We start from the raw sequence: 27,898 nt of genomic DNA, 5'->3' as shown, positions 1-27,898 counted from the left end.
AAATGCACGTTTAAATATCGTGCACTAGGGGGAGCCCCTCCTCAACCCTGCAACATGTGATAAGAGCCAGAGATGATGTGGAGCTCACTTTCTCCCATGAGAACAAGAGCCATTGTGTTAACTGGAAAATTGAAGGTGACTTCTCCTCATGAGTAGGACTATATAGTCTCACTAGAGCTGCACAGGGCATGCGAGCCTGATCTCAATTGGTGGCACAATATAGTATTTGGGACAAATATAAGTCTACCTTATCCTGAAGGAGGGGGAATAAAGCTTCAAACAAAAATACACCCCGATTTAGAGGACAAGGAGCATGTATTTGGAACAGTTGTACATGTCAAAATTAACAGAATTCCACCAGTCATGGATCAGTTGACACTAAACATATGCCAAGTATATCTGACACCTAAAGGACCTGATGCCCGCTTTTTTTATCACGAATAATTTCATGCAAACCTCAACTGGACGTCTGCCGCAATCATGTGGCTGCAGAGAAGGAGGGGCGTTAACTGGTTTGTAATCTAAAAGGGAGCCTCCTTGTTTTCTCAATGCTGTTCAACATAGTCATTAAACAAATACTAATGACTGAAAATGAAAACGGCAAATACAGAAATGGTGCTAATGTATTTGTGTTGACTTGTAGCTTGTGGCTTCTCTGTGCATCTGGTGTGCACTCCATGCAAACAGTGTTAAATCGTTTAGGCCACTGGTAGATGTTTATTATGCTGGTGTTTTGTTCTCACTATACAGACTGTAACCATAAAACAAGAATACTGATCAAACACACACAATTAGCTAACTGACTTAGGGTGCAGGGTTTCTATCACTGTTCCAGATGTTGGGGCTAAGTGAGATAAAAGCCTGTGTGGATGTGTACTTAGCTGCATATAGTCCCCTTCATGTAGCACATATTCATTTCTTGTTTTAAAAACTTCAGTTTTAGATGCAGATATCAAAGGAACAGAAACTACTTAATACAACCAGTACAACTCATTTTCATCAAATATGGGTCACATGCTGCCAACGTAAATGAGTTGAGCTCACGTTTTGGAACAGCTCTAGGCTATCTCACACTACAAATTTAAAACCTATGACGATAAAACATATTTATACTCATTTTGTAGTCACAGACTCATCCCTTTGCTTGTGTTGGGCCTCCTCCTCTCTTCAGTTCTGTCGTTATGGAAACCAGGCGTGTTCCAACTGTATGGGCTGCATGCTGCAGGGTAGCTATAAGAGGTTAAGTCATGAAAAAATGTTTATAAAGTCATCTTCTGGCTAAAAGAGACAACTACAAAATGAAATGATGCATAAAAATAAAACAATGCCCCCCCTCCACTCACCCCTTAAACAACCACAAAGCAAAGTATGCCATTATGAGGAAGAAGTTTATTGAGGAGCGATACAGAGACACAGAAAATAACAACTGATGCATTTCCCCAATTTCACATTATGCCGTTTGCTAAACAATACCACCTCACTAAACTGGAACCATTTTGTTGTCGGCCTTCAGCAGATTTTCTATTTATTTATTTATTTATTTATTTTTTGTTTCCCTAACTTTCCAATTCTCTTTCCATATTTAGCTTTGGCAATACAGAATTGCAATTCATGCCGGTAAGGCAGTCTAAATTAGAGAGAAGAGAGCATTTAGTGAATAGAGACACAGAGAACAATTAAAGCGCTAGGATCCGTGATGAGGTCTTTATAGTCCACAGGTACAGTATCTCCTTATCATTACCTATATACACCAGAACACAGTTTAGGCTCACGTACACAATAACAAACCGACAGAGAAGCACTTGAACACTGACAATACCACCTTAAGCTCTGACGCAGACGCTGACCGTCTGGCTTTCGGTGTTAGCGAGTCGAGGAAAGAGGAGACTAGAAGGGTGCAAAAGGAGGAGTTCGCGATGTGAATGGAGTTGCACGTTTCAAACCTGAGAAAAGGGCTAAATGGAAACATGTAAAAGGATGTTCTTTCTTCATTAATGGAGAAATTTTCTCTCTTTTTTTTTTTTTTTCAGTGTGCAAGTTGCATCATCCATCTCACTGGCCAGCGTCTGAATCGAAGCTTAAGGCTGTAAGGGTCACGGTTTGACCACTGATACAGCACGGGTGGACACCTATGACAAGGTTAAACGTATTGTTGAGGCTGTTTTCCATATAGAGAATACTGAAGGTGCTCCTCAGCCTTGCTATGTGTGTGGCTGCTACTACAACACAGGAACAACTCACAAAATGTCCAACATTGAATTTACCCCCGAGGGCTTTATGATTCATCATTTAACAGCTTTGACCATGAAAACAAATGGAACGGAACAAACGTGCAGACAGACAGCACATGCACACGTGTCCTCACATACCTGCACACACACGCACACGCACACATTATTCACACAATATTTACTCGCACGCATGTTCACACGTATACTAAGATACAACTTTTGTTCCTAAAAGAACATCAAGCTGATAATTAACACTTAGGAGGGGACAATATACAATAAATTAATACAATACTAAATCAAACCCAGCCTACATATAGGCAAATTAGTCCCTCCCCCATATACATACACACAAAATACACTCGCACACACTCTACACACACACACACACGCACTCCCATGCAATAAAAGCAGCTTATGTGCCATGCTGCATTTTGGAATGAGTAGGGCAGTAGGACTGCTGAGCGTATTTTCATGTAGAAGCAGCAAGTGGGGGTGGGGTGGTGGCTGACCTGGTGAGGGGCAAGTGTGCGGGGAAGGGGCAGAGGTTCCAGGGACTGATACTGGGTAGTGGACCTGCTAAGCAAACCTGAACCACAGGCGAGCAACAAGCGCACATACACGTACACCACAAGACAAGTACCATACTGTACATAGATATATGGACATCGTCACCTGGCAGGAAATCGAGGGTCAGAGGGGTCAAAGACGTCAGTGTCTGCACTAAGGAGAGACCGGGACAGCAGGGGCGTGGCTAAGAGAGGAGGGGGAGGGGAGTGGATGAGGGGGGGGAGGTGATAAGGGTGTGAGGATATCTTTTGGATGATTATGGGGCTTGTCTTGTGGGAGACGGAGGGGGTCGCCGACTAGGGCAACAAAATGATGATGGGGCAGAAGAGAAGAGAAGAGAAGAGAAGAGAAGAGAAGAGAAGAGAAGAGAAGAGAAGAGAAGAGAAGAGAAGAGAAGAGATTAATCTTTAGCATTCACACACTTCAGAACATCTTGTGTTATCATGTTATGAATAAGACAGAAAAAAAATCTTACACCACGAGCAAATCAGTTACGTTACTTCAGTATATAAATATGTGAGATGAAAAAAAAACAATTAGCTTGACTCTCTCAGAAAGACAGAACCTAAAAAAAAAAAAATCAGCTTAAAAAACGTGTTTTCTTGTGCTAAGTTATCTGCCACCTGAAGGTAGCTTCATAGTGTAAGCAGAGCACAGACACGAGTGAGACTCATTTCCTCATCTTCAGAAAGTAAGCCAGTAATCACATTAACCTCTGATTAGTTCTGCATTTTACGGCATGTTACTCCAGCAAAGCATTTATGTGAACATTTTCCAAAACCCCTGCAGAGGAAACTGTGAGCTAATATTAGATTACATATGTACTGTGGCTCCTTTGCTGAATTGCTGTCAGGTGTCTTCCTATAGAGGCCACTCTAGAGCAGATTTCATGTGAGAACTGGAAAAGTATTAACTTCTAGTGACAGCAGCGATTTAATTGTAGTAGTAGCAGGAGCTCAGTGGTTTGCCGTGTCAGTGGTGCTATTAGTTCTACAGTTTTTCAATAATATTCTCAACTGATGAATAAAAAAGATAATTTAAGCTGGGCAAATATGTGAAACACTCGGAACTCCTGGGGAGTCAGCTGTTGATCATTGTGCATCAGCGTTCTCCTTGATGGAAAATTCAGTCACTAGGAAGAGCTTCCACATTTCAGTCAGTACATTGTTAATCCAGTGGGAAAGTGCTTGATCATAAAAACCTCAAAGAGCATGGACGTGAGGACAGCACTCACCTGGGGATGCTAGGAGGGGCCCTGTTCGGGCGGCTGGGAGCCTGAGGGCTGTCAGCACTGTTATTGAAGGGCCCCAGGGGGCCTGGACGGTTCGGTGGTGGCGGAGCCCCTCGAGGAGCAGGACGCTGGCCTGAAGACATCCTCCTGGGGGCAGTGGGGCTGGCTGGAGGAGACCTGGGAGGAGGAAAGGATGTGGTAACAGAATAACGTTTGGGGAAGAGTAGTGTTTTGACACAATTTGATTTTTACGTCACGTAGTGACTGCATTTTGTTCCCCTTTACCTGCGGCCTCCACCTCCCGGCATCCAGGAGGTGTCAACAGGGGGAGGCATCGGGACAGTGATGGTGGTGGTGGAGATGTCACCAATGATGGCTAGGGCCTCCTTCAGGGCCTGGTGTGTCCTCAGCACCTCGTCCCTCCTCTGGGCCTGCTCCTGGGACTCGTCCATCAGAGAGTTCTGGTCACCGGCGGAGTAAAGCTGGGCCAACAGCTCCGCGTTGATGAAGTCCTTCACCTAGAGGCAGGAGTAGTCAGAGGTGGATGGTGGATTTAAAAAAAAATAATAGAAAAACGGGGAAGAAACAATGGAAAACTCTCAGCCCTTATATTTATTCCCTTACATTGTTGATCATCAGATGCATGATGGTCTTGGGCATGAGGTCCCGGATGCACTTATTGACAATAGCCATGTACGAGTCCACCAGGTTACGGATGGTTTCCACTTTACGCTCCAGCTGGGGGTCCATGGAGAAGTTTTCTGAGGTGGTGGTGGTCTCACTCTCAACCTGCAGAAATAGTATTTTTTTTTTTTTTTTACAACGCATGCTGTTGTATAAGTGAGGAGGTGACGTTTTAATACTCGACGTGAAATAGTATCGTTTTATTTTCCCATCTTTAGCTTGTAAAATGTGGAGTTCAGTAGCTAGGTAACTAAAAGAGAATGAGGTATGAATGCAAACCGTTGCGGTCTTCTCAGGATAGACCCCGGCACGTAGGAGAGACGATTTCCAGCTGTCCACGTCATCCTGAGAGTCACAGGCCAACTCCAGGGTGCGATTGTCCTTATACACATTCCTGAAAGTCATGACACGGGAGAGCATTGTTGAACAGAGTCCACCACGTAGCTGGCGATCCTCACAACCCCCTGTTGTATAAGTGCATTCAATACTAACGCGCAGGAGTGTATTTAATTATATAGATTAAAATTAGATTTAAGCCCCCTTTTGACTCTGTAATTATTTAACAAAATGCAGACAATGCGCCCTCTTACTAACAAAAAGGGTTCAGCAAAAGAGATAAAACTCAGACATCTGGAAGTATTGACAGCCTATTAGGTTATGTGCCTTTTTCCATGCGGGATATTTTCTTGTTTAACATTTTAACGGTTTCAGGCCAAGAAGTCTGGAAACTGGATGATGAAAATAGATCACCGTGCAAATCTTTTTTTTTTCTTTTTTTTTCACAGAACACACTGCAACAATCACTGCAAGTACACAGATTCACTGCAGTAAGGACAAGTAATCATCCACTGAGGGCAATCAGCTGTTTGTTAGGCCGTCAGCATGCTGCTGCAATGTTTAGACCTCTAAGAGTCTTGTAAATGTCTGGTATTGTTAATGTTTTTTTTTTGTTTTTTTTTCTAAGATGAGTTTTGCAAAAAAAAAAAAAAAAAAAAAAAACCTCACGAACCGAGCTGCACGCAGTGTGGAAATACTTTAAGTGTGCCTCGGTCTGTGTGCGCTGCATGCATTCATGCACGTATATCGTCCATGCCACATAATGTGAAACACACTTGAGCCTCTGCTCTTCTGCAGCAGAGGGGCCTGCGCCCACTGCATGCGACTGCTCTCAAACGCTTATGCTTTTTCTACCATCGTGTGCGAATCAAGCTATTGCGAAGGTAGAAGGTCTCGCGGCTAACCGTGACTCCGTGTTGAAGATGCAGAATATGTGCTTGCTGGACATGAAACTCTTCTCCACATCGCGGACCTTCAGGTTGTCCAGGGGCAGCATGTACTTCTTCTCTTTCTCCTGTGAACGAGGAAAGGAAGGAGACGTTACGGACCAGAATGACTAATGCAATTCCCTCCCGTAGTTACTTCCTAATTTGTCACGCAAACAGCTGCTTCAAACGACGTTGGTAAGACAAAAGGTGAAATCAGGTTCTTAAAGAGGGATAGAGAGGGTGGGAGGTGGGGGTGGACGGGGAGGGGGGTGAGCAGAAAGAGTAAGGGGTGACAGGAGGGAGAAGGAATGGGGGAGAAATGAGAGTGGGAGGTAAGGGGGAGGGGGTGGGGGGCGTGGGTGGAGAAGGGGAAGCTGAGACGGAGAAAGAAAAAGGGAGAAGGAGAGCACATGTGGAAGTCATTACAGTGTGGGTCAAGACACAGTCGTTGTTCACGGTGCGTTTTGCCGGGGAAAGCTGGTCGGTAGCTGAAGGCTGAGGAAACTCTCGGGCCGCGGCGAGGACGGGCTAAGTGCTGATGTGTAAAAAAGCACCGGAGGGTCCAGATGAGGCACTGGTCAGATGCGGCGCTGACGAGCGACTGAAGGCGGCGGCTCTGACAGACTCAAAGGCGAGCCGCGGCGGAGCCTTGGCTCCAAGCGCGCCTCATTTTTCACTCCATCCTAGCCTCCATCTTCCTCAGCTCACCCTGTCTTTTTTTTTCTTTTATCCCTCCCCCTCAATATTTTTTCAATATTTTTTCTTTCCATTCCAGAGGGGCCCACTTCCTGCCTGATTTTTTTTTTTTTTTTTTTCTTGAAGGAGGGAGAGAGAGCGAGGGAGATTAAATGACAGCCTGGCGTTAAAACTCAACATCTGGTAGTGCTTAGCAGCACACAGAGAGGCAGGGAAGGAGGGAGAAGTTAAAGAGACGGCGGGGCGAGGGAGGGAGGAGAGGCCGACAAGAAGATACACAGAAGTGGATTTGCAAAAGATTTGCCGGAGAAAGCCCCACAACTGGCGGGACGGCTTGGAAAGTTGCGGTAGATGCTCGAAGGTAAGAACCAAAGGAGACGGGGAGAAGAAGAGGAGAAAGCTCTGCAGAACCTTCTGTGTTGTATTCCTCAAGGGGTCACTACAGCCCATATATGGTCACACAGGTTCCCTCCCTCTTCCTCTCCCTTTCTCACTCCCCCCCCCCTCGTCTCTCTCTCTCTTTCCCTCTTTTTTGTAATATCCCCTCCCTGAACGTGCAGCCAGTTTGTCCCAGTCGTCTGAGCGAATATGCCACGTCAAGGCTGGATACTCTTCATGGCCGGCGTGACCGAAACGGACCGCGAGGGGACCCAGAGCTCAAACGCCCACCAAAACAAATAAACACTGCGAGAGACGGTCAGCGGCGGCCGGAGGGGCGAGCGGCGAGCGCAGATGAAGGCGAATCGCACTTTTGAGGGGGTTTTTTCGATAGAAAGGATCCTTGCGGCCAAAATGGAGAGGGGCGAAGGGAGGGCACAGACGACAGAGCCACCAGCATCTGGAATGGCAGAGAACAGCACACAAGGCCTGGCTCTTAACTCCGGCTCCGTCCACCCAGTGTTCAGACTACCTGTTCATTGTCATACTGGTGTACAGTAGTCTGCACATTGGTTAGACTGGGCACGGACCCTCTTCTGTCAGTCTGTCTTTCCGTCTCTCTCTCGCCGTCTCTCTATTACCATTTTCAGGTCTACGATGTGCGTGTTTTTTTTGTTTGTTTTATTTTGCATCTGTTGCTTCCTCCTCACCCTTTATTACTATTTTTACTCTGTAACTGAGCTGTATCCATCTGTATGTTGTCCTAAATGCACTCTAACACTCACCAATTCCTTTTCACTTCTTTTTGGGAATAAACACTGATCACACATTTAAGACGCTAACTGCAGATCTGACAATTTGCTGCCAGAGCCAGGGTGTAAAATCTAAAATTCCGAGCCCGAATGCAAAAAAAAAAAAAGAAGAAAAGGAAAGAAAAAAAAGAAAAGAATTCGAGGCTCCAGCTCACATAATTTTTTAGCATGAATGAGTAAGTGTGCAGCCTGCTAGCCTGGTGCTCCAATGGAGATGTGGTCCACTGGAGGGGGGGGAGGAGCGAATGTGGCTGCAAAGCATCAAACACAGGCCAAAGGAACGAAGGGCCAATCAATCAAGTGGAGTTTGAAAATACAGTCAGACACCTCCAGTGAAGTTATTTCAGTGGGTGGTCAAGATGGAGCCTGAAGATTGTACAGGACACTGATGTATACTAGACGGCTGTGGTGTCAAATAACTAGCAGGAAAGAGAATTTAGCAGAAAAAGCCGGTGTTCAAACTACATACGCACACACTGGACTAGTTGAAGATTATTTCATTTATTTAGTTGAGATCTGTCCTTTGTGGTGAAAATGTAGCGTCACAGGGTGGACGTGCAGCTCTTTCCCTGGAATATTTCCCATACACAGGACGCAAAAAGCAGTGACTCAGTGTCATGAAGTGATAGCTACTTAGGAAGTTCAAGGGTTGAAGCGTTGATATTTAATATACGGGTTTCTTTCCACTGATACACTGGGGGCCGATGTTTGGATTAGAAACTTGTGTTTCTGCTGCCAATAATGTGTGCAGCTCCAAAGTGACTGCCAGCCACACTAAGAAAGAGGGAGGAGGCCGTGCGCATGTGCACATACGTGTGACTATAGAAAGTTCAGGCAGTGTAAAAACAGAAATATACAAGGCGAAGCTAGCGGAGTCTATAATTTCCTGCATTACCACACTAACGTCTCAAATGACAATCTGTAGGCCCAGTGCTGCGTGGCCCCCATGTGCCGTCTGAGAGGGAGCAGAGCGTGCTTTCATATATTCTGGGTGTCTGTGAGTGAACATTTGGCTGTGACTGGGACTGTTCCAAATTCGCAGGGAAGGAGTGAATGCCTGAACTCCCAGCGGAGAGACAAGAAACGGTAGAAAAGAGGAGAAACTCCGAGACAAGAGATGAAGGGTAAGAACGAGTGAATGACAGAACCGGGGGCCAACCTCTTCACATATGTGATTCGCACAGTAAACTGCTCCGTCATGGTGATGATGCACACTTCAACAATGCCAAACTGCCCACAAACAGCGCACCAGCCAGACAAAGTTTACACACACTGAATTGGAACCACACATAAAAATCCATTTGATGATCAAGGCCGCAGAGAGAGTAACGTCTCCGTGAATCACTCCTCTTCCACGTTCCGTGGACCTCTCCCGGGACAAGAGGCTAAGCGCAGAGCAGCAGCAACAACCAACTGGCAGAAGGAGTTGCAGTGTGTCTGCCTATCTACACTTGCTGTGCAGAATATCCTCCAACCTGTACAGCAGGCACAGACAGGCAGATAGACATCAGCCCGCCAAAATAAGTCATCAGGACGGACCAAATGCTGGATCGCGCCGATGCAGGCGAGTGGGTGCCAATGCTGGGTAGAACTACAGCGTGCTGTTCATGGTCTGTCTTTTATATTTCAATAAAAAAACTAAAAAAAAAACTAAAATAAAAACCATAAGATCCTGCTTAAAAAAACATCCAAGTTGTCTGAGTCGTGTATCTAGCACTGGTAAAAAGCCGGTTCCATTCTGCATCACGTCAGGTTGTTGTCCACAAGTCTCTGTTTAGTTAAATATGCAACGACAAAAGAAAGGCAATCTTTTTTTTGTGTGTGTGCTAATTTTTCCTCTGACATCCTCGAAAAGCCAGCTCAGAATTGAAATGCGACTAACGCCGCCAATCTACGAAATCCTGAGTGAAATATCTGACGCTTAAGCTCCTTCTTAAGTCGCTAACTTTGTCTGTCAGGGAGCGCGCAGAGGCTGCTGCTGTGGCCAAAGAAACTCCATGAGAGCAGTGACAATGAACTAAAATAGTAAAGCGGAGGCCATAATTCTTTCTTGGCTCGGCGGAACAACCACTCACCTCGTCATCTTTGAACCAGGAGAGGCTCTCGGCAGTCAGCACAAACCAGTACTCCTTGGCTCCTCCCTTCATGATGCTGATGTTGTTAATGGTCAGCCAGCCTTTGCGGATGACCTGGAGGAGGCAGGGGGGGTGAGTTCAGTCAGAAGTCAGAAATAGATAAAGAGAACGACAGGAGCTCTTTTATTTGCAAAGACTCATCCACAAAACATGGTTAAAACTAGGCCAGGTTCAACAAAAGAAATGTGAGTGAAGAGGTTGGGGTTAGGTGTGTCTGCGTGACTCACTCGGAGCCTTGCATGTGACCGTGTGTCAGTGCAGCCTCATTCAGGGAATTGTGCTCACAACGCCACAAGCGGAGGTTTGTGTTAGCTTGTTAAGTGACCACTGTGTCAAGCACACAACAAAGCATGTGTTTTCTCCTGTTTAGGTGTATTAACCCTACAAGCTCTGCGTAAACAGGCCTGCGGGGCGTAGTGCCAAGTGATTATTAGGTTAGATTACTGTCAGCCTAAGACTCACTAAGGAGGTTAACCAAATCATTACAAAGCCTTTCTGTTGGAGGTACAAATGAGAGAGCCGCGCTGCAGCTGAAGGCATTACAGGACACTAAAATAAATAGTGTATTTTTGCACTTTAAATCTTGGAGAGAATATTTCGGCTTTTTATTAATATGCGTTTAGGTGGCAAACCCCTTGTAGTCTTGGTGGGTGGAGGCGGTGTTAGAGAGTAAACGGTTAGAGAGTAAGCTCTTACAATCAGGCCTGATGCGGGAGGAGAGGAGGCCTGTAACAGGAAGCAATGTGGGGGTTTTAGACACCCTGTGCCACTAAAAATAAAACGGCAACCTTCTTTAGTTTTAAAGAAAAACCCTCTGCCCAACAAAAGCCTACGCAAACCAATTAGCATTCTCGACCTGTTGGGGCGGAAAAATGAGAAAAATGCCGAGTATTGTTTTTTTAATGCAGCAGTGTCAGAGAGCACCACACAATGGGCAGAGGTGTTACTGCAGGCAATAAATAAATAAATAAAATAAATAAATAAATGATTAAATAAAACAGCAAACCATAACCCACAATGAGCCATACTCACCAACAGACACCCATAAGAGGGCAGCTGAGATTCTCACTAAGGGATGGGGATGAAATGCAAAGTGGCACCTTGACGACACAGGAGGGGTTCAAACAAAGGGAAATGTCTCAACAACAACACCAGTGATGAAGGTGGCAAAAAGTAATAGAACCCAATGTGAAACAAAAAGCATTGTCCACAACTGGTGCCCGATTAAAACATAACACTACCCATGCACGACTAGAAGAGAAAACAATCATGAACCTAAGGAAAAGCAAAAGTAAAAATCTGTACAACATCAATTCTGTGCAGTTAAATTGATTCACTGAAATGACAGAGTGTTTCGCAACAGATCTCTCTCATTTCAGCTCTCTGTATTCTCTCTGCGGCAGCCATCTTGCCACTGTGTGGGTGCGCGGTACTCCCTTGACCCTGTGCTCCGTGCTGTTTGTGTGGGACACACGCAAGACGTAGCAAATGCTCACCTGATTTCCCGCCGAACTCTGGCTCTTATTAGTCTGGCTGCTCCTCTGCTGTGCACTGCGGTGGAGAGACAGCGGAGCAGAGGCGGCAGGAGATGCGTGACGATGGGGAGCAAGAGGTGCACGCGGAGGAAAGAGAAAGAGACAAATGTGACTGCAGTGAAAAAAAAAAAAGATCCTCTAAACATTTACTTTTACAAGCCTCCCGTGTTACTGTTGCCGCGTTAGACAAGCAATAGCAATGCGGGGGATAGACTGGCGTAACCCCACTCAATTCTTATGAGAATATGCGTCTGTAAACATTAGATTTAATTATGAGGCATATTTCAACTGATACCACTGCACACAACTAGACTTGGACCAATCAAATGGCCAAGAAGAAAAGACAAGTGTGTTTGTTTACAGCGGAGGAAATGACAAATCATAGAAACTGAAAACTGGTGAAGAAATATTTTTCTACCAACGTCCCTGATACAAGTAGCCTGTGTGCGCCTTTTTAACCATTTTCCTGTTCGTAACCATCCTCCCTCTCAATTTTTGTTCGTCTAACCAGGGGCACGCTAGCAGCGGTAACCACGGTTGGTGGGTCAGCAACCAATCAGAAGGCCGACGAAGGCCTTTAAAAAGAATCAATCTTGGGAGAAGCTAGCTCATCGAGTCTTTACTTAGCAAAGCCAATGAAGTCCTCGTGGTTGGTGTTGATGTAAGACAGCTGGATGTCAATCAGCAGCAGAACCTGAAAAAACACACAGAACATTTATCATGACGTGCGTGCTTGGATCAGACCAGAAGAAAGACGCCATTTTTGATTTACGCAGCCAGAGCCAGTGGGTGGGTTAGCAAGGCAAGTTGACATGGCAGCATAAACAACAGCCGTGGGGGTGGCTTTGACATACTCAGCTTATTTTCAGTTAAGGATTATGAGGAAGTATTTCCCACAGTGTGTTATATTCACAAACTTTGTTGTATTCATAGTAATTTAATTGGATAACTTATTTTAACCATTAAAATGACCAATGTAGCAAATCTCGAGAAAAACATGGCTACTGAAGTTGGCTATGCATTCATGTCTGAGTATGCATGGCGTACATGTTTCCTTATACACAAATACATGCAAACTGTATTTACCTGGTCTTTGGCCCGACTCTCTCTGTCTCGGATATGAGAAGTCACAATCCTCTCAGTCTCCTCGCGCAGTCTGGGGAAGCATTCCAGCTGAAAACATATCACCCCACGCACCAAATGAAATTTTCAGTAGCTCTCCCGTCTTTACCCACCGTCCCGTAAATCTTTCAAGTTAAAACATCCAGCTGGCGTCACTGCAGTGCGAGAAAGCCCGCGAGCAGAGGCGTTACCTTAGTGGAGCACTGGCGCACGGTATTAATCAGCTCCTGGATAACCATGTCCACACACTTGACACAAGGCTCCTTCAGCTTTATGACCTGCTTCTTCACGATGGCCTCAAACGCCATGTCTGGGGTGAAAAGTCCAGTCCTGGATCCCACAGAGAAGACAATGAAAAGTGTTTTCGTTAATGCACAGTAAAAATGCTATGTTGTTTGTTGTAGTAGTTGCATTCTTTCTTGGTTTCACATAGAGCACATTCCTGCTTTTGGTTTGTGTTACAGTTCAATGACAGGCTTTATGTGTGGTTGCAATAATCAAGGGTTTCACCAATCACCGATACTGATGTGATAAAAAAAAAAAACAGTTGCAGTTTGGTTTTTGGAAGAAATTCAGGCTAAAAATGGGGTGTTTCTCAAAATGTCTCTTTAAATGTCAGACTCTCTGTCTTGTTGGGTGGCATTTTTTTTCACTTGCGGTATCTTACCACTGCAGAATCAATATAGAAGCGCACAGAGAGCCTAGACCTAACATAATAAAAGACACGCTCCACCCATGTTCATAAATTCTCATCCAAACTGTTTATTTTCAGGCTGCTGGCAGACCAAATTCAAACCTCTGAATTTCTTATTTTGTTTTCTTCTGGAAAATCTGGCACGCAGCAGCGAGAGAGGGAGAAGTGGCACCGTGACGCGACGAGAGATTGTGGGAGGACAAACTGAGAACGTGGCGCGCGTTTCAATAGAGAAACCCCCACCTGATGCCGTGGATGTTCTTGATGGCGTAGCTGATCTCGCGGCGCATCTCCTTCTCATCGCACTCCATCTGAGGGGAACAGGGGGGACGGTGAGTTCATGTCGGACACAGAAAACACGGCTGAGAGAGAAATGTAAAAGACGAGAGACGGCGTGAGGAGATGAAGGTCTTGGCATAGAGTGATTTAAAGGAGAAAGAAAACAGTGCGCGGATAATAGTGATAGCTCAAAAGAAAAGCATAATAGAGAGAATAGAAGGAGCAATTACAGAGTGTGTGCGTGTGTGTGTGTGTGTGGAGTTGTGAGGGGACAGGATGGTGAGGAAAAGTACAAAGAAAACACAGGAAAGGATGTACTGAAAGTGTAATTTAGATTTATATCTATCCTTAAAAACATGCATGTCCTTAAAATGAGAAGAAAAAGCGGACAAGGGGTGCTCACAGTGCAATTTGTTGTTCTTTGTTTGAAGAATGTTCTCTCTGTAGGTGCTCATATCTTGACAGAAGGCAGGTGATTTGAGGCCAAAGCTAAACCTGAAGGTACTGGCTTCGTGCTCTTTGTACGTTTCAGTTAAACTTACTTAGGTCACAGTTTTCTGGCAGGATTTTGTGGGGACATGGGTACTTGGTATGAGATGTGCATGTGAATTTTGCATTTGAAATTGGTCACAGGGCTGCACCCAGGGGACACAGCCACATTACTCTATGCGAGAAACATCACCTTGACCAGCTCAAAGGGGAAACGCTCGTGAAAGATGCGGTTGATTTTCGCTCCGCCGGACAGCTCCACCGTGTCCACCTGGTCCCCTGACCCCTCGATCCTCTTCTCAAAGTCCACGGAGAACTGCTGCACCATCCTGAGACACAATGAATAAGATGAGGAGAAAAAAAAAATGAAGGCAATAAAGAATGCGTTCTGCGGTGCACATATTTTCTGTCAGCAACACGAGCGGCTGTCGTGGGAAAAAGGGGCTACTGACTGCAGCAGCTGCTTGGTTTTGCGAGATGGGTCATCAGGTCGGTATCCCCGGTATTCCTCTGCCTCCTTGTCTAGAGCCAACAGCTGGGACTGCAGCTTGCTACGGAAAGCTGGCAGGGTGTCCCGGATGTGGTTGGTCAGTTGCTATGGAGACACAAATCCAGCAGAATTGAAGGAAATTAAAAATAACGTAATAAGTGCTTTACATAATTTTCATTTAGGACTATGCTATGGCTAAGGCCGTATATTTTACTCTTCTCTGTGCAGAGAAAACGTGGAAGGCCTCCCTGAGTTAAGTCATGAATTATTAGGGGTTGAACTACAAAGAGTGAGTGCGCTTCCCACCTACTGACAGTTTTATATCACCCACACCGACGTGACATGCAATCGAAGGGAAAACATAAAATAAAAGAAGTAGGCTGCGCTCTTATTAATTATGTAAAGTGCACTGTGGGACAGCACCGGGAGTAAATCTATGATCACCTCGTTGAGCACTCTCTGCAGACGCGGAGTGCCCATTTTATCAGCCATGTGCCTGTACGATGGGTGGGACATGAAGAACTTCCTCTCGGCTTCTAGAGCGGCCTTGATGTCTTTCCTCCCGTCGATGTCCTTCTGACTGCGGTTCACCACTCCAATGTACCCTAGGAGGGAAAACAAAACGAGCACACACCGAGAGGGGTAACAGTGAATGGAAAGTCTTGGAAGCCAAAGTAGAGACAGTTGAAGTGGTGCGCCGGATGTGGCTCGCCATAAAACAAACACGCACCTCTTCGAAGCGGCAGCAACTTGTTCTCCAGCACATCGCGGGCGTCCGTGCCCTCGTCCATCAAATCCAGCTTCGTGATCACTCCAATAGTCCTGAGACCTAGAGAGGGCACCAGTAAGTCATGGAAGAAGGAGGAAATACTCATAAAGACATGCTCCCACTAGCTTTTTTTTCTTTTTTTAAGGTGAGTATTTCCCGTATTTGATACAGTTATACAACCCTCACACTGAGAATATGAAGAAAACGCTTGTGCGGACCAGTCCTGCTGCATGACCTAGTTTCTTGGATTTTTATTATTTATATTTGCTAAATGGTCTACTTTGAGCCTCATGAATATCTGTACCCTTCTAATACAATTTTGCATCCAGCTTTACTTCTTCTACTCTGCTCCTTTTTTTATTGCTCCTATTTAAACTTGGCCATTAGAATCTTTTCTCCACTTCTTTCCCCCCTGTATTGCTTCTGCTCACTCTCCTCATCTGATATCATCTGTCCCTCCGGCAAGGTCATTTGTTCGTCGTCCTCTTCCTCTCCATTTTTCTCCCACCGTGTGTCTGAAGGTCAAACTGTCGACCACTAAATTAAACTGATTTCTTTGTCCCTCTCAGACTTTTCTTAGCTTCAACCATTATATATTGATTTCTACCCAAAGATTTTACTTTTCCTTTCCCTCAGATCAACAGCATTCGATTAGTTTTAACAGCGCCTCATCTTTCATGTTTCTCCTCATCATCTCATAGTAATAACCGCCACATTGAGAGCGGTCAAAGCACAAGGTGAGACACTGAGAACTTTCCCTGCAGCTGACAGAGATCCGATGTGCTGTCGGTGAAGCTGGCCCAATAAACGCAAGTATACATTTCCACAGATTCATTTCCTTCAGTTTATCTTTCTTCATCCCTGTTACAAGCCTCCTTAAACCCCAGTATCCCTTCCTTACCCCCGCGTCTTACCCTGAGGGTCCACGTCCTTCGCCAGTTTCAGGGCATCGGAGTTGGCCAGGTCAGTGTTGGCCGGAGTGACGGCCAGGATCAAGCAGCTCTCTCTGGTGATGAACTGCATGATCATTTCCCTGATCTGCTGCTCGATGTCCACAGGCTGGTCTCCAACTGGCACCTTAGTGATCCCCGGAAGATCAATGAGAGTCAGGTTCAGCACTGCAGAAGAAGGAAGAAGAAAGCAATGTCAGGACCTGGACAGTTATGTGACCTATTGCTCTTTAGCGCTAGTTGAAATACACACATATAACAAGCTAATTATGAGACGGGAAGCTGACCCAAAGTAGGGTCATTTAAATTTAAGGGCCATGGACTTGATTTTTGCAGGAAGGTTGCTGCCATAGGAGAAGGCGTTTAGATTCTGCTGTCGTGTCTTTTTTAAAAGATGTTGACAGCTACAAAACTTAAATGGAAGAACAGTTAACATCGATCAGGGCATTTGTCACTCGGCGTCATCACATCATTTGCTCCGACTGGTTGTAGGACTATCAAAATACAAACAGAGGAATATTTTCTTCTTCTAGTAGCTGAAACATAACCCATGATAGAATCTAATTGCGTTACGCGTGCTTCAGACTCAGCTGATTGAATTCGTTTAGAATGACAGGGGTTATGGTAACATGAATAAGGCATTTGGGTGGTTAAAGCCAACACTGTTGCTAATGTTTCACAGTTAGAGGTAGATAAAATCCTACCACTTCATACCATTATTAAAAAGCACTTAAATTAAGTACATCAGATAGGCACCTAACCATATTACTTGTCAATGAGAGGTTCTTCTTCTGCTAATCATATATAACAGTATTTGCTAGCAAGCTAGCTAGTTGTGTCAGTTGGCTCCGTTAGCCAGTGTGCATAGCATTTAGCTGCTAGCCACTGGTGTGAATACTTTATAACATATAATGTTCATGTAAAAACTGATTAGTATTTTAATTCACTGAGGCTTAACTCTTCTAAGACAATACTTACATTTAAATTAAATGAATAAATCATGTAAAACAAGGTTATGTTTGAAGCACTATTCTAGTTGTGTGTACCGTATGGCCTATAGTCTACACCATACACGCTACTGGATATACTTAAACGACAATATTTAATCGTGAATAAGCCCCTCATCTGTATCAGGGCATGCAGTTCATGCTATCAGTAAAAAACAGAAAGAAATTACAAAATGTGCTCATTTCATTCGCATTAAGAGTCTCCTTCTCATGGAGCGAGACAAGTGGCAGAGGACCACAGAAGACAGGAAGCTCTCACATCCCTTTCATTTCAAGGCTCTGGTTATAAAGGACAGCATTCGCTTTTACATTGATAGCAATCAAAAGACATCAGCAGAGCATTTTTTAAATGTGCTATATCCAACCATATCAACAGAGAGCCTTTAAAGTATGCCTGCCTGGATTTAATTCATTCATATATAATTATTTCACGAGGAAAACCATCTTCTTTGCTTCCACTCATCCAGTTTTAAAAATATTATCCGACACCTGTTCCTATGTGAGAGTGCAATGACACACTGCTTTTCTGCCTACTTTGATTCAAAAGTGCCACTGCACACAGTTACTTGACAGTGAAGGGAGGAAAGCCGAGTTATTTTTTCCGCACCGTGAGGTGAGTAAACCCGCAGGTTGATGGGGACGGGAGATATGCCTTTGTTGGCGCCCGTGACGCGGTCCGTCTCCGCCTCTATCTCCTGGCGGACCTCATCGAAGTCTGTGAACTTCTTCCCTTTGCAGTGGAGGAACTCAGCCCACTCTGACAGGGTAGGAATGAAGAACACATAACGGAGATTAGAAGTGACTGTGGCTGCGTGCGGCTGAGAGGAAAATAATGCGAGGGGGAATGTAAAAAAAATAAAAAAATAAAAAAAATACAGCGCCATTTAAAAAAGCAACGAGGAGGAGGCTGTATTTGTGTCTGTGCAAATGTGTGGCATGCTAGCATGCGTGGGTGTGTGGATGTGCGTGCACCCACCTGCAGTGGCGCTGATAAGCTGAAGAACCAGGGGCCTGCGGGTGACAATACCAGACCCACGGGGCAGAAAGTCCCTGAAGAATGACAGCCAGTCAAAAGCCATTACGTCAAACGTCGGGAAATGAAAACAGAGATCAAAGAGTGGCAATACATAGCATAATGATCATTTTATCTTGAGGTTTCTTCTTATAAGGTCTTGAAGGGCAAATTTCTCATAATTATAACCTTTATAATGGCCTGCCAGCTACTGTAGAGGCTTCAGTGTCATTCATCAAATACGCTGTAAGCCACTTTCACGAATGTGGAATATGGGGTCATTTTAAAATACACTGTAGCTTCCAGCTGCTGCAGCTGAGTGCTATAACAGTACAGAACAATCCAACCCGATAAACAACAAGTCACAGTCAGAAAGAGGAGCTGCATCACAGACAGGGAGATCTCTGTTCAATACTTAAACATTTCCCTGGGGGCTCCACACACACAGACTCAGTGTGTGTGTGTGGATCTCTACCAGTTTGTGCCACACATCTCAATGCCTACAATCTCCTACTTAAGGTCTGTTTGGAGGAAACCTTATTAACACATATTGACCCTCGGAAGTCCCTAGAGTGGGACCAGTTTTAAAAAAAAACCCACTACTTGTCCATTCAGCCCTGTGCTGAGCCAGTGCTGGACAGATGGACCATTACTCAGCATCACGACTCTCAGTGACGGCTGAAACAGGACTAAATCAATGCGTCCATCTGGAGCTGAGCACATGTATCGGCATGCAATATTTGGCTGCACTAGACAATCAAGCTAACAGCATGCAACCGTTTTGAAAAGTAGTAATTAACGAGATGCCATTTCATCTTTTATTAAGCCTCCCCTCCTTGTTAAATGCTCTCATCTGAATGTGTGATGACATCGCTCCACAAACCAAAGCCACAGAAGACATTATGGTCTACAGCTGGTTTTACAGATAGAGTAGTGGGATGCCCCTTTTCATTTTACAACATAAATCAATCAGTCACCGAAGCAGGGAGATGTTTGTTTCTGCAAATTCTCAAATTAAGCCATTAGCACTTCTCTATATCAGGAGAAATGTGAGGGACATTGTAATTAGTCTTTGAAACCATGGTAACATATTATTGTGTGAGAATGTTCTTGCAGCAAAAATAAATGTCAATGAGACTGGAAGTATTTCTTGTTTTTAGATTAATTTGGCTTGCTCCTTGTATTAAAAAAAAAAAAAAAAATCTCTTGACATTCAGCCTGCTTATGACTTATATGTTCTGAGACCAAAATTAAAATGCGGGGTGATGAATATTCGTGTGTGTGTGTGTGTTCAGGAGCTGCTTGAAAACCGTTTAGGTGCAGCTGTGTATTTCTGTAATCTGCATTTTAGACAGCACAGAAATATAACAATGAATATTTCTGGAGCTGTGAAGGAGATGTGGATACAGTTGGTGCTGATTGGTCTGAAATCCCCAGAGGTGCTGCCTGCAACCCAAATAAAGCTGCCTTCCTCTGTTAGCAGCCACGAGGCACAGTTGTTAAAAGTCAGAGCACAAAACATGACCAAGTGTTCTCATCATCTCTCATCATATGAGCGCTCCAACTGTGACTTGAAGCAGAGGTTGGTTTAAAGTCTGCACAGACAGAGAGAGATCGGCTCTATAGGCCTCTTATGTCATCCCCAAGGCTAACGGGAAAGAGGGATTATCCTATTTCTGGTGGTCAATTTTACCTGCCCACAAAGTTCTCCAGCACGGAGCTCTTTCCTGCGCTCTGGCCGCCGACCACCGCGATCTGCGGCAGGTCCAGGTTGCAGGCCTGGCCGATGGAGCTGAAAGCATCCTGCAGCTTGTTGACCAGCGGGATCAGCTCCTCCATGCCACGGTTTCCCATGGTGCCTTTGGACGGAGGGACTCGGGATCAGCGAATGGAGATAGAGTTGGGGGGTGTGGGGGTGGGGGGAGTTGGTGGCGGTGGATGTGGCGCTGCTATATTAGTCCAGGACTACCGCGGTGCTTGTTGATGTAGTGAAGTCATCTAGCCGCGCGTTGCCCCGAGCCAAGCGAGGGTCGGACCGACTGTAGAAGCAGAGGAGGGAGCGAGAGAGGGGAAGGGGAGAGAGACCGACAGGGAAACAGGGGGACAGAGGAGCGTCCAGAAAGGCAGATATGAGGAGACAGGGACAGACAATTGCGCAGTTGCTACCACCGACACCGTAACCTCTCTCTCTCTCTCTCTCTCTCTCTCTCTCTCCCTCTCTCTCTCTCTCTCTCTTCCCCATCTCCCTCTCTGACACAAACGTACACAGTCTTAGCTGGCCTATACTGTCAAGGGCATTCGGTGAGAGAAGCTCCAAACGCTCCATATTGTCACAATGAACCAAACCGTGCGCGCATGGCTTCACAAACCGATGCAATAAATGCACAGCAAATCACCGTTTCAAACACACGGCGATGTTATTTGGAAAACGATCCGCCTAATGAAAAAACAAAACATAAATACATCCCAGCGCGGACTAATGACAGTGTTGTTGTGTTTCCCGTGAGCTCACCCCGCCTCAGGATTCCCTCGGTGTTTTCAGTGTCCGATGGTCCCGGTCGCTGTCCAGTGCTGAAACGACGCGCAGATCAGGCAGCAAAGACGAGTGACAAGACCCCGGACGATTACACAAGCGCCACCTGCTATGTGGCGGTGCATCGGCTTAATCGAAAACTCCCGTGCGCTAACGGCGCTCGCCTGTGAGCTTCGATATACGGTCGGTTGAATGTCAGAGCGGTCTCATCCCGAACACAAATTCGCCTTTGACAGATTAATCATTTTTTTCCCCCTCCTCTCTCTCCCCCCTTTCCTCTATTCCGCGGCGTAATTGCGAAGCTGCGCCTCGCCGCTAACGCCGTACTGACGCGGCGCAGGACCAATGAGAGCCGAGGGATTGGAGCGGAGGCAGAGAGACGCGGCGCCCCATTGGCCGGACCGATACAGGTTAGGCTACCTGAGCCCGCCCCCTGTTTACATCCGTGCCATTTTTTCTGCCGCTGTGAGTCATGCGGCACGGCTGCGCATCGCTGCAACAGAAGAGGTGGATGCGCTCCTTCAGATTCCTGCAGTGGGAGCAGAAACCAGCTGTCGTAAATTTCGCACGCTGCCATTTGACGCACGGCGCGAGCCGCGGCAGTCATTTTATGTTGCCTCAATTTACGCGTCTTAAAAAAAAAAAAAAAAAAAAAAAAAAGAGGGCGCATCCTTTGTAACAATCTCGGCCCGAAAGGGTTTGCGTCAAGCGGATGCAAACGGGCGATGCTTGGTCCCAGATTGTCAGTGAGGGCCGAGGCTGGTGGGGGCGGTCATGCGGAAAGGACGCTGCCATTCTGTCTTAACCTCTCACAGGACGGCAGCTGTGCCCGCTAGAGAAGTGTCTTCTCTACTGATATCATGATGAAATGATCTTTGGGCCGAGATAATTTGCTGCTGATATGATATAAAACCTGATATGAATGGAGTGCGCCACAGAACTCTGTGGGCTCACTTCAGTTTATTAAAGACAGTAATATCTTATGGAGTTCCTCAGCACTTTTCATTATGGTCAGGCCTCTAAAGACACGCCAGCACATCACGCTGCAGTGAGCACTAGGTGGCAGCAACACCTAACTACAGCAGCTTTGCCCTTGGAGCTATTTCCAAACTGGTAATTTGTTGAGAAAACACAAGCTATATTACAAAAGACCTGTGTCACTGCTCTTTTAAAATAATGAGTGGTGTAATAGCAGCTGCAAATAAATCTCGCAAGTCTTGAAAGGTCCCATTATTCTGTACGTTTCTAGTGTTTTCGGGAAGCAGCAGCTGACTACATTCACACTGACATAAAACCGAGGGGCGTGCTGTGATTCCCCTCAAGCTCGACCCCTGTGACCTTACCTGATGGAGGAAGGACATGTGAGCTCTCTCTCCCTCATCTCCTGCCAAAGATCCTGTTCCCCGAGGTATCTGGGGCAACGGTAGAGTCAGTCTCCAGGTCAGTATTTAAGGCTTTAGAATGTAGGTGGGCCTGTTTTTAGAACAGGGACAGGCGGTCACTCCAACACAGGAGCGTCCACCTACAACAGGGGCGCCGTGAAAACGAGGCTCTGGAGGATTCAGGGGGGCCTCAGAGCTGGACAGGGTCATTCCAGGGATTATTTACTGAGCCGGAGCCGCTAATGAGACATTCTCAGGGCTCTTCATCTTAACAGGGAACCTGTGCTTTTTACAACACACTGAAATCTACAGAGTTTAAAGCTTCTGGTATAGAAGAAAAATAATAATAAAAAAGGTAATTGTTAGCATGTAAGAGAGAATGTATGACATTGCCTTTTAAACCCAAGGTATGGATTGATACGTCTGTGCATGATGGTGAGCTATACAGCTCCCATTACAAGTAGCTGGACTCTTTGAAAGGTTATAGAGAAAGTTTGAAGTCAATAGCAGTTGTTGTGTTTGTTTTTGTGTAACTGAAACCTCGGCCTTCCTGTAGTGATCTCTACCTCAGCCTCACGGAGGTGTGTCCGCACCACTAGGGGAGGGCGTCCCTTCTTAAAACGCAGTGAAGACGTGGGCTCCTGAACTGAAACATGGCAGAGAGACTGGCTGCAAGTACATTTACGAAACACCGACATCTATAAAAATGTTATCATTCTAAACGACAGCAAGACTAAATGTGTGCAAGTGAAATAAATATGCTACCGGCCCTTTCTACCACAGACCACAATTCCATCAGCTACACCTTGCGTCTGACAAACACTGCACCACTATGGTGCCACGAACTTAAAATAGTTCTAGCACTACTGATGGCTTTATTTTTGGTACGCTGGTGCATCGCTTTGACTTAAATGAATGAATGCAGGACATGTAACAGAGTATTTCTGCCTAACAAATGTGAAGAAAAAAACTTTAATCGCCAAATATGACAAAATGTGGCTTCAAATTAAATTTAAAGGCCTTTTTCAGAGAGGTGTTTTCATTATTCTGCCCGCCATGCCCCAAGTGCAGTGTTAGGCATGGATGATAAAGTTCAGTTCCAATAATACAGCATGCTGCGAGCATATGCAGGAGCGTCTGCGTGGACACGTTTGTAATTGCGTATATCATGTGTGTATTTTGAATGTGAGACAGATGGCCGAGTCCCGGTGGAGAACAAATCACTGGCTTCAGGTCAAAGGGAGGCCAGGGAGAGTAGTTATCAACATGCTGGTCCCCACGCTGCGCTCCATCATCGGCCTGAATCATCCATTACCCGTGCTTCGGTGCAGAGCCGTGTTTGGACAGGATGGCGCTGCCTGCCCACCATAATCCGAGCGCACCAAATGAACCTTTACTGCATCCGGTTTGAGCTGTACCAGGACCCGAGCTCCTGTGCAGTCCAACAACAAGTCACAGAGAGTCCCGTGGACACAGCTGTTGAATTTGACGCAGCTTTAGAATTAGATCTGCTCCCAGGGTAAGGAATCCAGTTGACCTTGTTCATTCTTCCTCTGTCAAATGAGATTGCAAGGCCGCTAAGATGAGTCGATAAAATATGAGAGCGCCTGTCTATCAAAGGGAGAATAAAGCAGCGTAATTGTGCAGATGCTTCACAGCTCCAGTGATTTAGGAGAGAAGTTAGCGAGTAGATTTGCAATTTTCCAATTTATGTCTCTCTTAAGTTGCCAAATCTCAGCCTCTCACCACAGTGGAAGGACTTTGTTGTTAAACTGTCGTCGGTGGCCCCCATTACATAACACCCAGCTTTAAACGGCCAAACATACTGTAAAACACACACACACACACATAGTGTATACTCATACAGACGGAATGAAAGTCTTAGGGACAAAAAGAAGAATTTACTGAAACTGTTAGAGCCAGTGGAATCCAGTAAACCCATACTTTAGAACAACACGCCTGGAGGCCGATTCTCCGTGAGTAGGTATGATTTGTAGTTCAAGGCGCACTACTCTATTACTTTTTACATTGTATTTGCGTGATGTAATACCACCAAGGACAAATAAGTGGATATCAGTCAAGGACAGATTACACAGTAATACCACCATGTAAGGTTTTAGTGATACCATTTCTAACTTTGTAATAGCTTTTTTTTATATTGAGATAGCCTACTGATGATCATTTATGCTACAGGCATAAAGATATCTGAAAGATTATGATGGTCAGCCACAACATTATAACCACGATATTTGACACGATATTTAAATAACACTGACCATCTTGTGACAATTTAATGTTCTGATGAGAAACTTTCCGACCTGACATTCATTCATGTGGATGTTACTTAGACATGTAGCACCCACCTAGACCAGACCAGGCACCCCCACCCCATAACAATGACACTCCTTGATGGCAGCGGTCATCTCCAGCAGGATGCAGCCTGACACAGACACACACACACACTAACAGTTCAGGAGCAACTAAAAAAGAAAGAAAAAAAAACATGAAGAACAGCACAAGGTGTTGACCTAATTCACTAGATCCCAAACTGATCAAGTATCTGTGGGACGCACTGGAACTAACATCATTCTGTTACCAGACACCACAGGACACCCTCAGACTGCCCATGTCCATTCACTGATTAGTCACAACTGTTAGGGAAGCACAAAGGAGACCTACACACTATTAGGAAGGTGGTCATAATGTTATGCTTCATTGGTGCACAGGAAATCTTCTCCTTGTGAACTCAATATCTGTAGACTTTTAGCTCAGTGCATGCTTTGCAGACGCCTGATTAAAAAGATCAAAATCATACACAGACAAAAAACCACTTGCTCACCAATACCTAACCACAGAAAAAACACACACATTAGCAACTGAGATAATAATGCATGGAGATACCTCACCACACCACCACATGCAGGGTATAGGAGAGAGACGCGCCTCTGGTACACCAACCTGTCCGTCCGATACAAAACGGTAGGGAGTAAAAATAGGACCATCGTCTGATCATGCAACTATGCTTCATCTGATTATTAGACAATTCATATCTCAAAATAAGACACCAGAAATGGCACACAGACAAAACAGCAGTGGCTATGACAAGTGGCAAACTTACAAAATAACTCACAGATTAGATCAGTTGGTTCAGACACTGTAGGACAGGAAGCCCACTTCTACCCAAGTCACTGCAGGAAATTCAAAGCTTGTTGTATCACTAGCAATGTGCAAACTTGCAAAAACCAAAAGACTTGAAGTTACTTCAGTGCAGATATATGCTCCCAACACCTTCTCTGTGATGAGCTCCAGCATAGCAGCTACATGTGCAATGTAGCAGCAGCTCAGTGTAAAAACATATAGTGGTGTTATAATTACCTAAAGTCATGTAGTATATAGTATTAAGAAACGATGCTGGTTATACTTTGAAACAAGATGCTCCAGTCTACAGGCCTCACCATGAAGAAAGTTCCTGTGCAAAGTGATCAGCTAAAGTTTTCACAATTTATCACCATGGCCTAAAGCACGTCGGCTATAATACAGCACATGTGTTCTGAGAGACCAGCGCGCTCCCTAGACACGCTGGACAAACTGCATTAAAAGTCAGCGCTTCTGTATTTGAGCTCTTTATGGGACGAATATATTCTGTGGTTATATTCCTGCCAGCGAGAGGGAATCTGGCATAACCGACAGCCTACTTATCACAACTCGTTGACTGCATTTCATTAGCACTTATCAGTGCTACGCCGACCCGGCATAACATTATGACCACATTCCTAATATTGTGTAGGTCTCGCAAACCAGTTGTGACTCATCAGAGAATGGACATGGGACTTCTGAGGGTGTCCTATGGTGTCTGGTAAAACAGTGTTGTTAGTGGGGGTCTTTGGGTCCTATGGGTTGAGGGGAGGGGCCTCTGTGGATCATCCCACAGATACTTGATCAGTTTGGGATCTAGAGAATTTGGAGGCCAGGTCAACACCTTGTGCTATTTTCCATGTTTTTTGAGTTGTTCCTAAACTGTTTTTGTGTGTGACTGTGTATCAAGGAGTGTCATTGCTATGGGGTGGGCGTGCCTGGTCTGGTCTAGGTGGGTGCTACATGTCTAAGTAACATCCACATGAATAACAAGTCCAAAAGTTTCCCAGCAGAACATTGAAATGTCACAAGATGGTCAATGTTATTTACTTCTCTCTGACCCCTGTCAGTGTTTTAATTTTATGCTTCACTGGTGTATGTTTCTTCCTTGGTGGATTTCTCTAGGTGTAAAGCCATGGCAGCTAGCAGTGAAACAGCAGGACATTTCTATGGTGGTTTAATGAACCAGTAGGTACAACTAAACCATTAAAGAAAATTAAATAACCTCTGATGGACTTGCTGCCCTCCACATCAAATTAAACTGGCCTCTCATCTATAACTAATGGCTCAGTATTTAATGCTCAAGACAGAATGATCTCTCACAACAGCCCGCAAATGCATCACCTGACGCATGACAGAGCTCCCACACAGTGTACCTGACACCTACAGTCTAACAGGTTGCATCACTCCAGAGTTATCTGTTGGTGTCTGGAGCCATGCCAGTCTGTCTCTATCAGTAATAAGGAGGTCTGGTGGAACACCTGTGAGAACCATCAACTCCTACAGTGGTGCCGTGATGTTTCACGTTTGTACTTGCTCTGTGATTACACCACGGCGTTCCCAGCAGACGGCAAGACATTTTAAAACTTTTCTCAAAAACACCTCATAGTGGGCCCCCAGTTCCTGTGTGGTGAGCTCTGTACTATGAAAGTTTAGTCCGAAATGGGCATTTTTTTTTTTCTTTTAAACCCGGTACATCAGGGCTTTCTATAAATGAATCACTCCTTCGAACTGGTGGCTCACAGCACTCATCTGGCAAATGTCACTCTCTCTTTCTCACCTTAAACAGACAGTGAGAGAAACAGATAACAGATTAACACCATGCAGTTTCAGTCAAACCACTAAGGCGTATTGTGAAAAGCTCAGGTTAAAGTGCTCAGCACTGCGACCACTCGCTTCAAGTCAGCGATACTTTGCACAGCAACAAGGCAGACCGGCCCCCATGTAAAAGCACATTACATAACATTTCACACCTGTAAACGCTACTCTGGCGAGCCAATGATTATTCCACGTGGGTCCACTGGAAAAATTATGCAGTTATTCTTTTAAAGACTGACACGTTGTTTCATTCGTTGAGCCTTGTGAGTGGATAATCAAACCGCGCAGTCGACTGCGTAAACAGCTCAAGATTCAAGATTCAAGTGGTGTTCCCGCGTCTAGCCTGATTCTGCAATCACGGTTGTCTCTCTCATGTTTTCTTCTACAGGTGCCAGTGCCCGTCTCCTCTCTTTTTCCTGTTGCGTAACACTGTAATTCAAATGCAGCAGAAGAAAAGAAAAAAGTTCCTTCAGAACTGAATCCTGGAAGTGATATACTGCCAAGGATTCTGGGATTGTATTTTCAAAGTGATTTTACAATACCTGGCAAAAAAAAAAAAACGGTTTAATATTTTTCCCTCCTTGCTCCGTGTGATTTCATTCTTTTAATCTACAGATGAAAGTGGATTCAGCCGCTGTCTGCGAGGGGTACAAACAGACGAGCCTGTAACCAACCCTTTTCACA

The 27,898-nt window shown here is 45.2% G+C and overlaps 1 protein-coding gene across 1 annotated transcript; it reads right to left on the bottom strand.

Moving 5' to 3' along the window:
• Positions 1 to 1,369: 1,369 nt before the first annotated feature.
• Positions 1,370 to 21,180, bottom strand: dnm3b (dynamin 3b). Its single transcript, XM_047590379.1, has 21 exons — positions 20,859 to 21,180; positions 20,040 to 20,385; positions 18,311 to 18,384; positions 17,942 to 18,091; positions 16,292 to 16,495; positions 15,339 to 15,437; positions 15,053 to 15,213; positions 14,571 to 14,713; positions 14,312 to 14,447; positions 13,594 to 13,661; positions 12,848 to 12,986; positions 12,621 to 12,707; positions 12,158 to 12,228; positions 11,496 to 11,550; positions 9,940 to 10,053; positions 5,955 to 6,064; positions 4,993 to 5,107; positions 4,654 to 4,818; positions 4,315 to 4,547; positions 4,033 to 4,206; positions 1,370 to 3,094 (listed from the first exon to the last, which is right to left on the bottom strand). The coding sequence occupies exons 2-21, from the start codon at positions 20,198 to 20,200 to the stop codon at positions 3,055 to 3,057; spliced, it is 2,499 nt and encodes an 832-aa protein (XP_047446335.1). The 5' UTR covers positions 20,201 to 20,385; positions 20,859 to 21,180; the 3' UTR covers positions 1,370 to 3,054.
• Between the last annotated feature and the right edge of the window lie 6,718 nt (positions 21,181 to 27,898).

The sequence above is a fragment of the Mugil cephalus genome, chromosome 7 (genome assembly GCF_022458985.1).
Source record: "Mugil cephalus isolate CIBA_MC_2020 chromosome 7, CIBA_Mcephalus_1.1, whole genome shotgun sequence".
Lineage (NCBI taxonomy): Eukaryota > Metazoa > Chordata > Actinopteri > Mugiliformes > Mugilidae > Mugil > Mugil cephalus.
The sequence above is the reverse complement of the archived record's forward strand: the minus strand, read 5'-3'. Positions and strand labels throughout refer to the sequence as shown.

Excerpts from the sequence above, each read along its gene's own strand:
- dnm3b (XM_047590379.1), bottom strand. The coding sequence starts at position 20,200 with ATGGGAAACCGTGGCATGGAGGAGCTGATCCCGCTGGTCAACAAGCTG. Across the intron at positions 15,214-15,338 it reads GTTGCTGCCGCTTCGAAGAG|GGTACATTGGAGTGGTGAAC; the intron begins GTGCGTGTTTGT and ends TTTCCCTCCTAG. Across the intron at positions 6,065-9,939 it reads CCTGGTTCAAAGATGACGAG|GAGAAAGAGAAGAAGTACAT; the intron begins GTGAGTGGTTGT and ends CCTCGTTCACAG.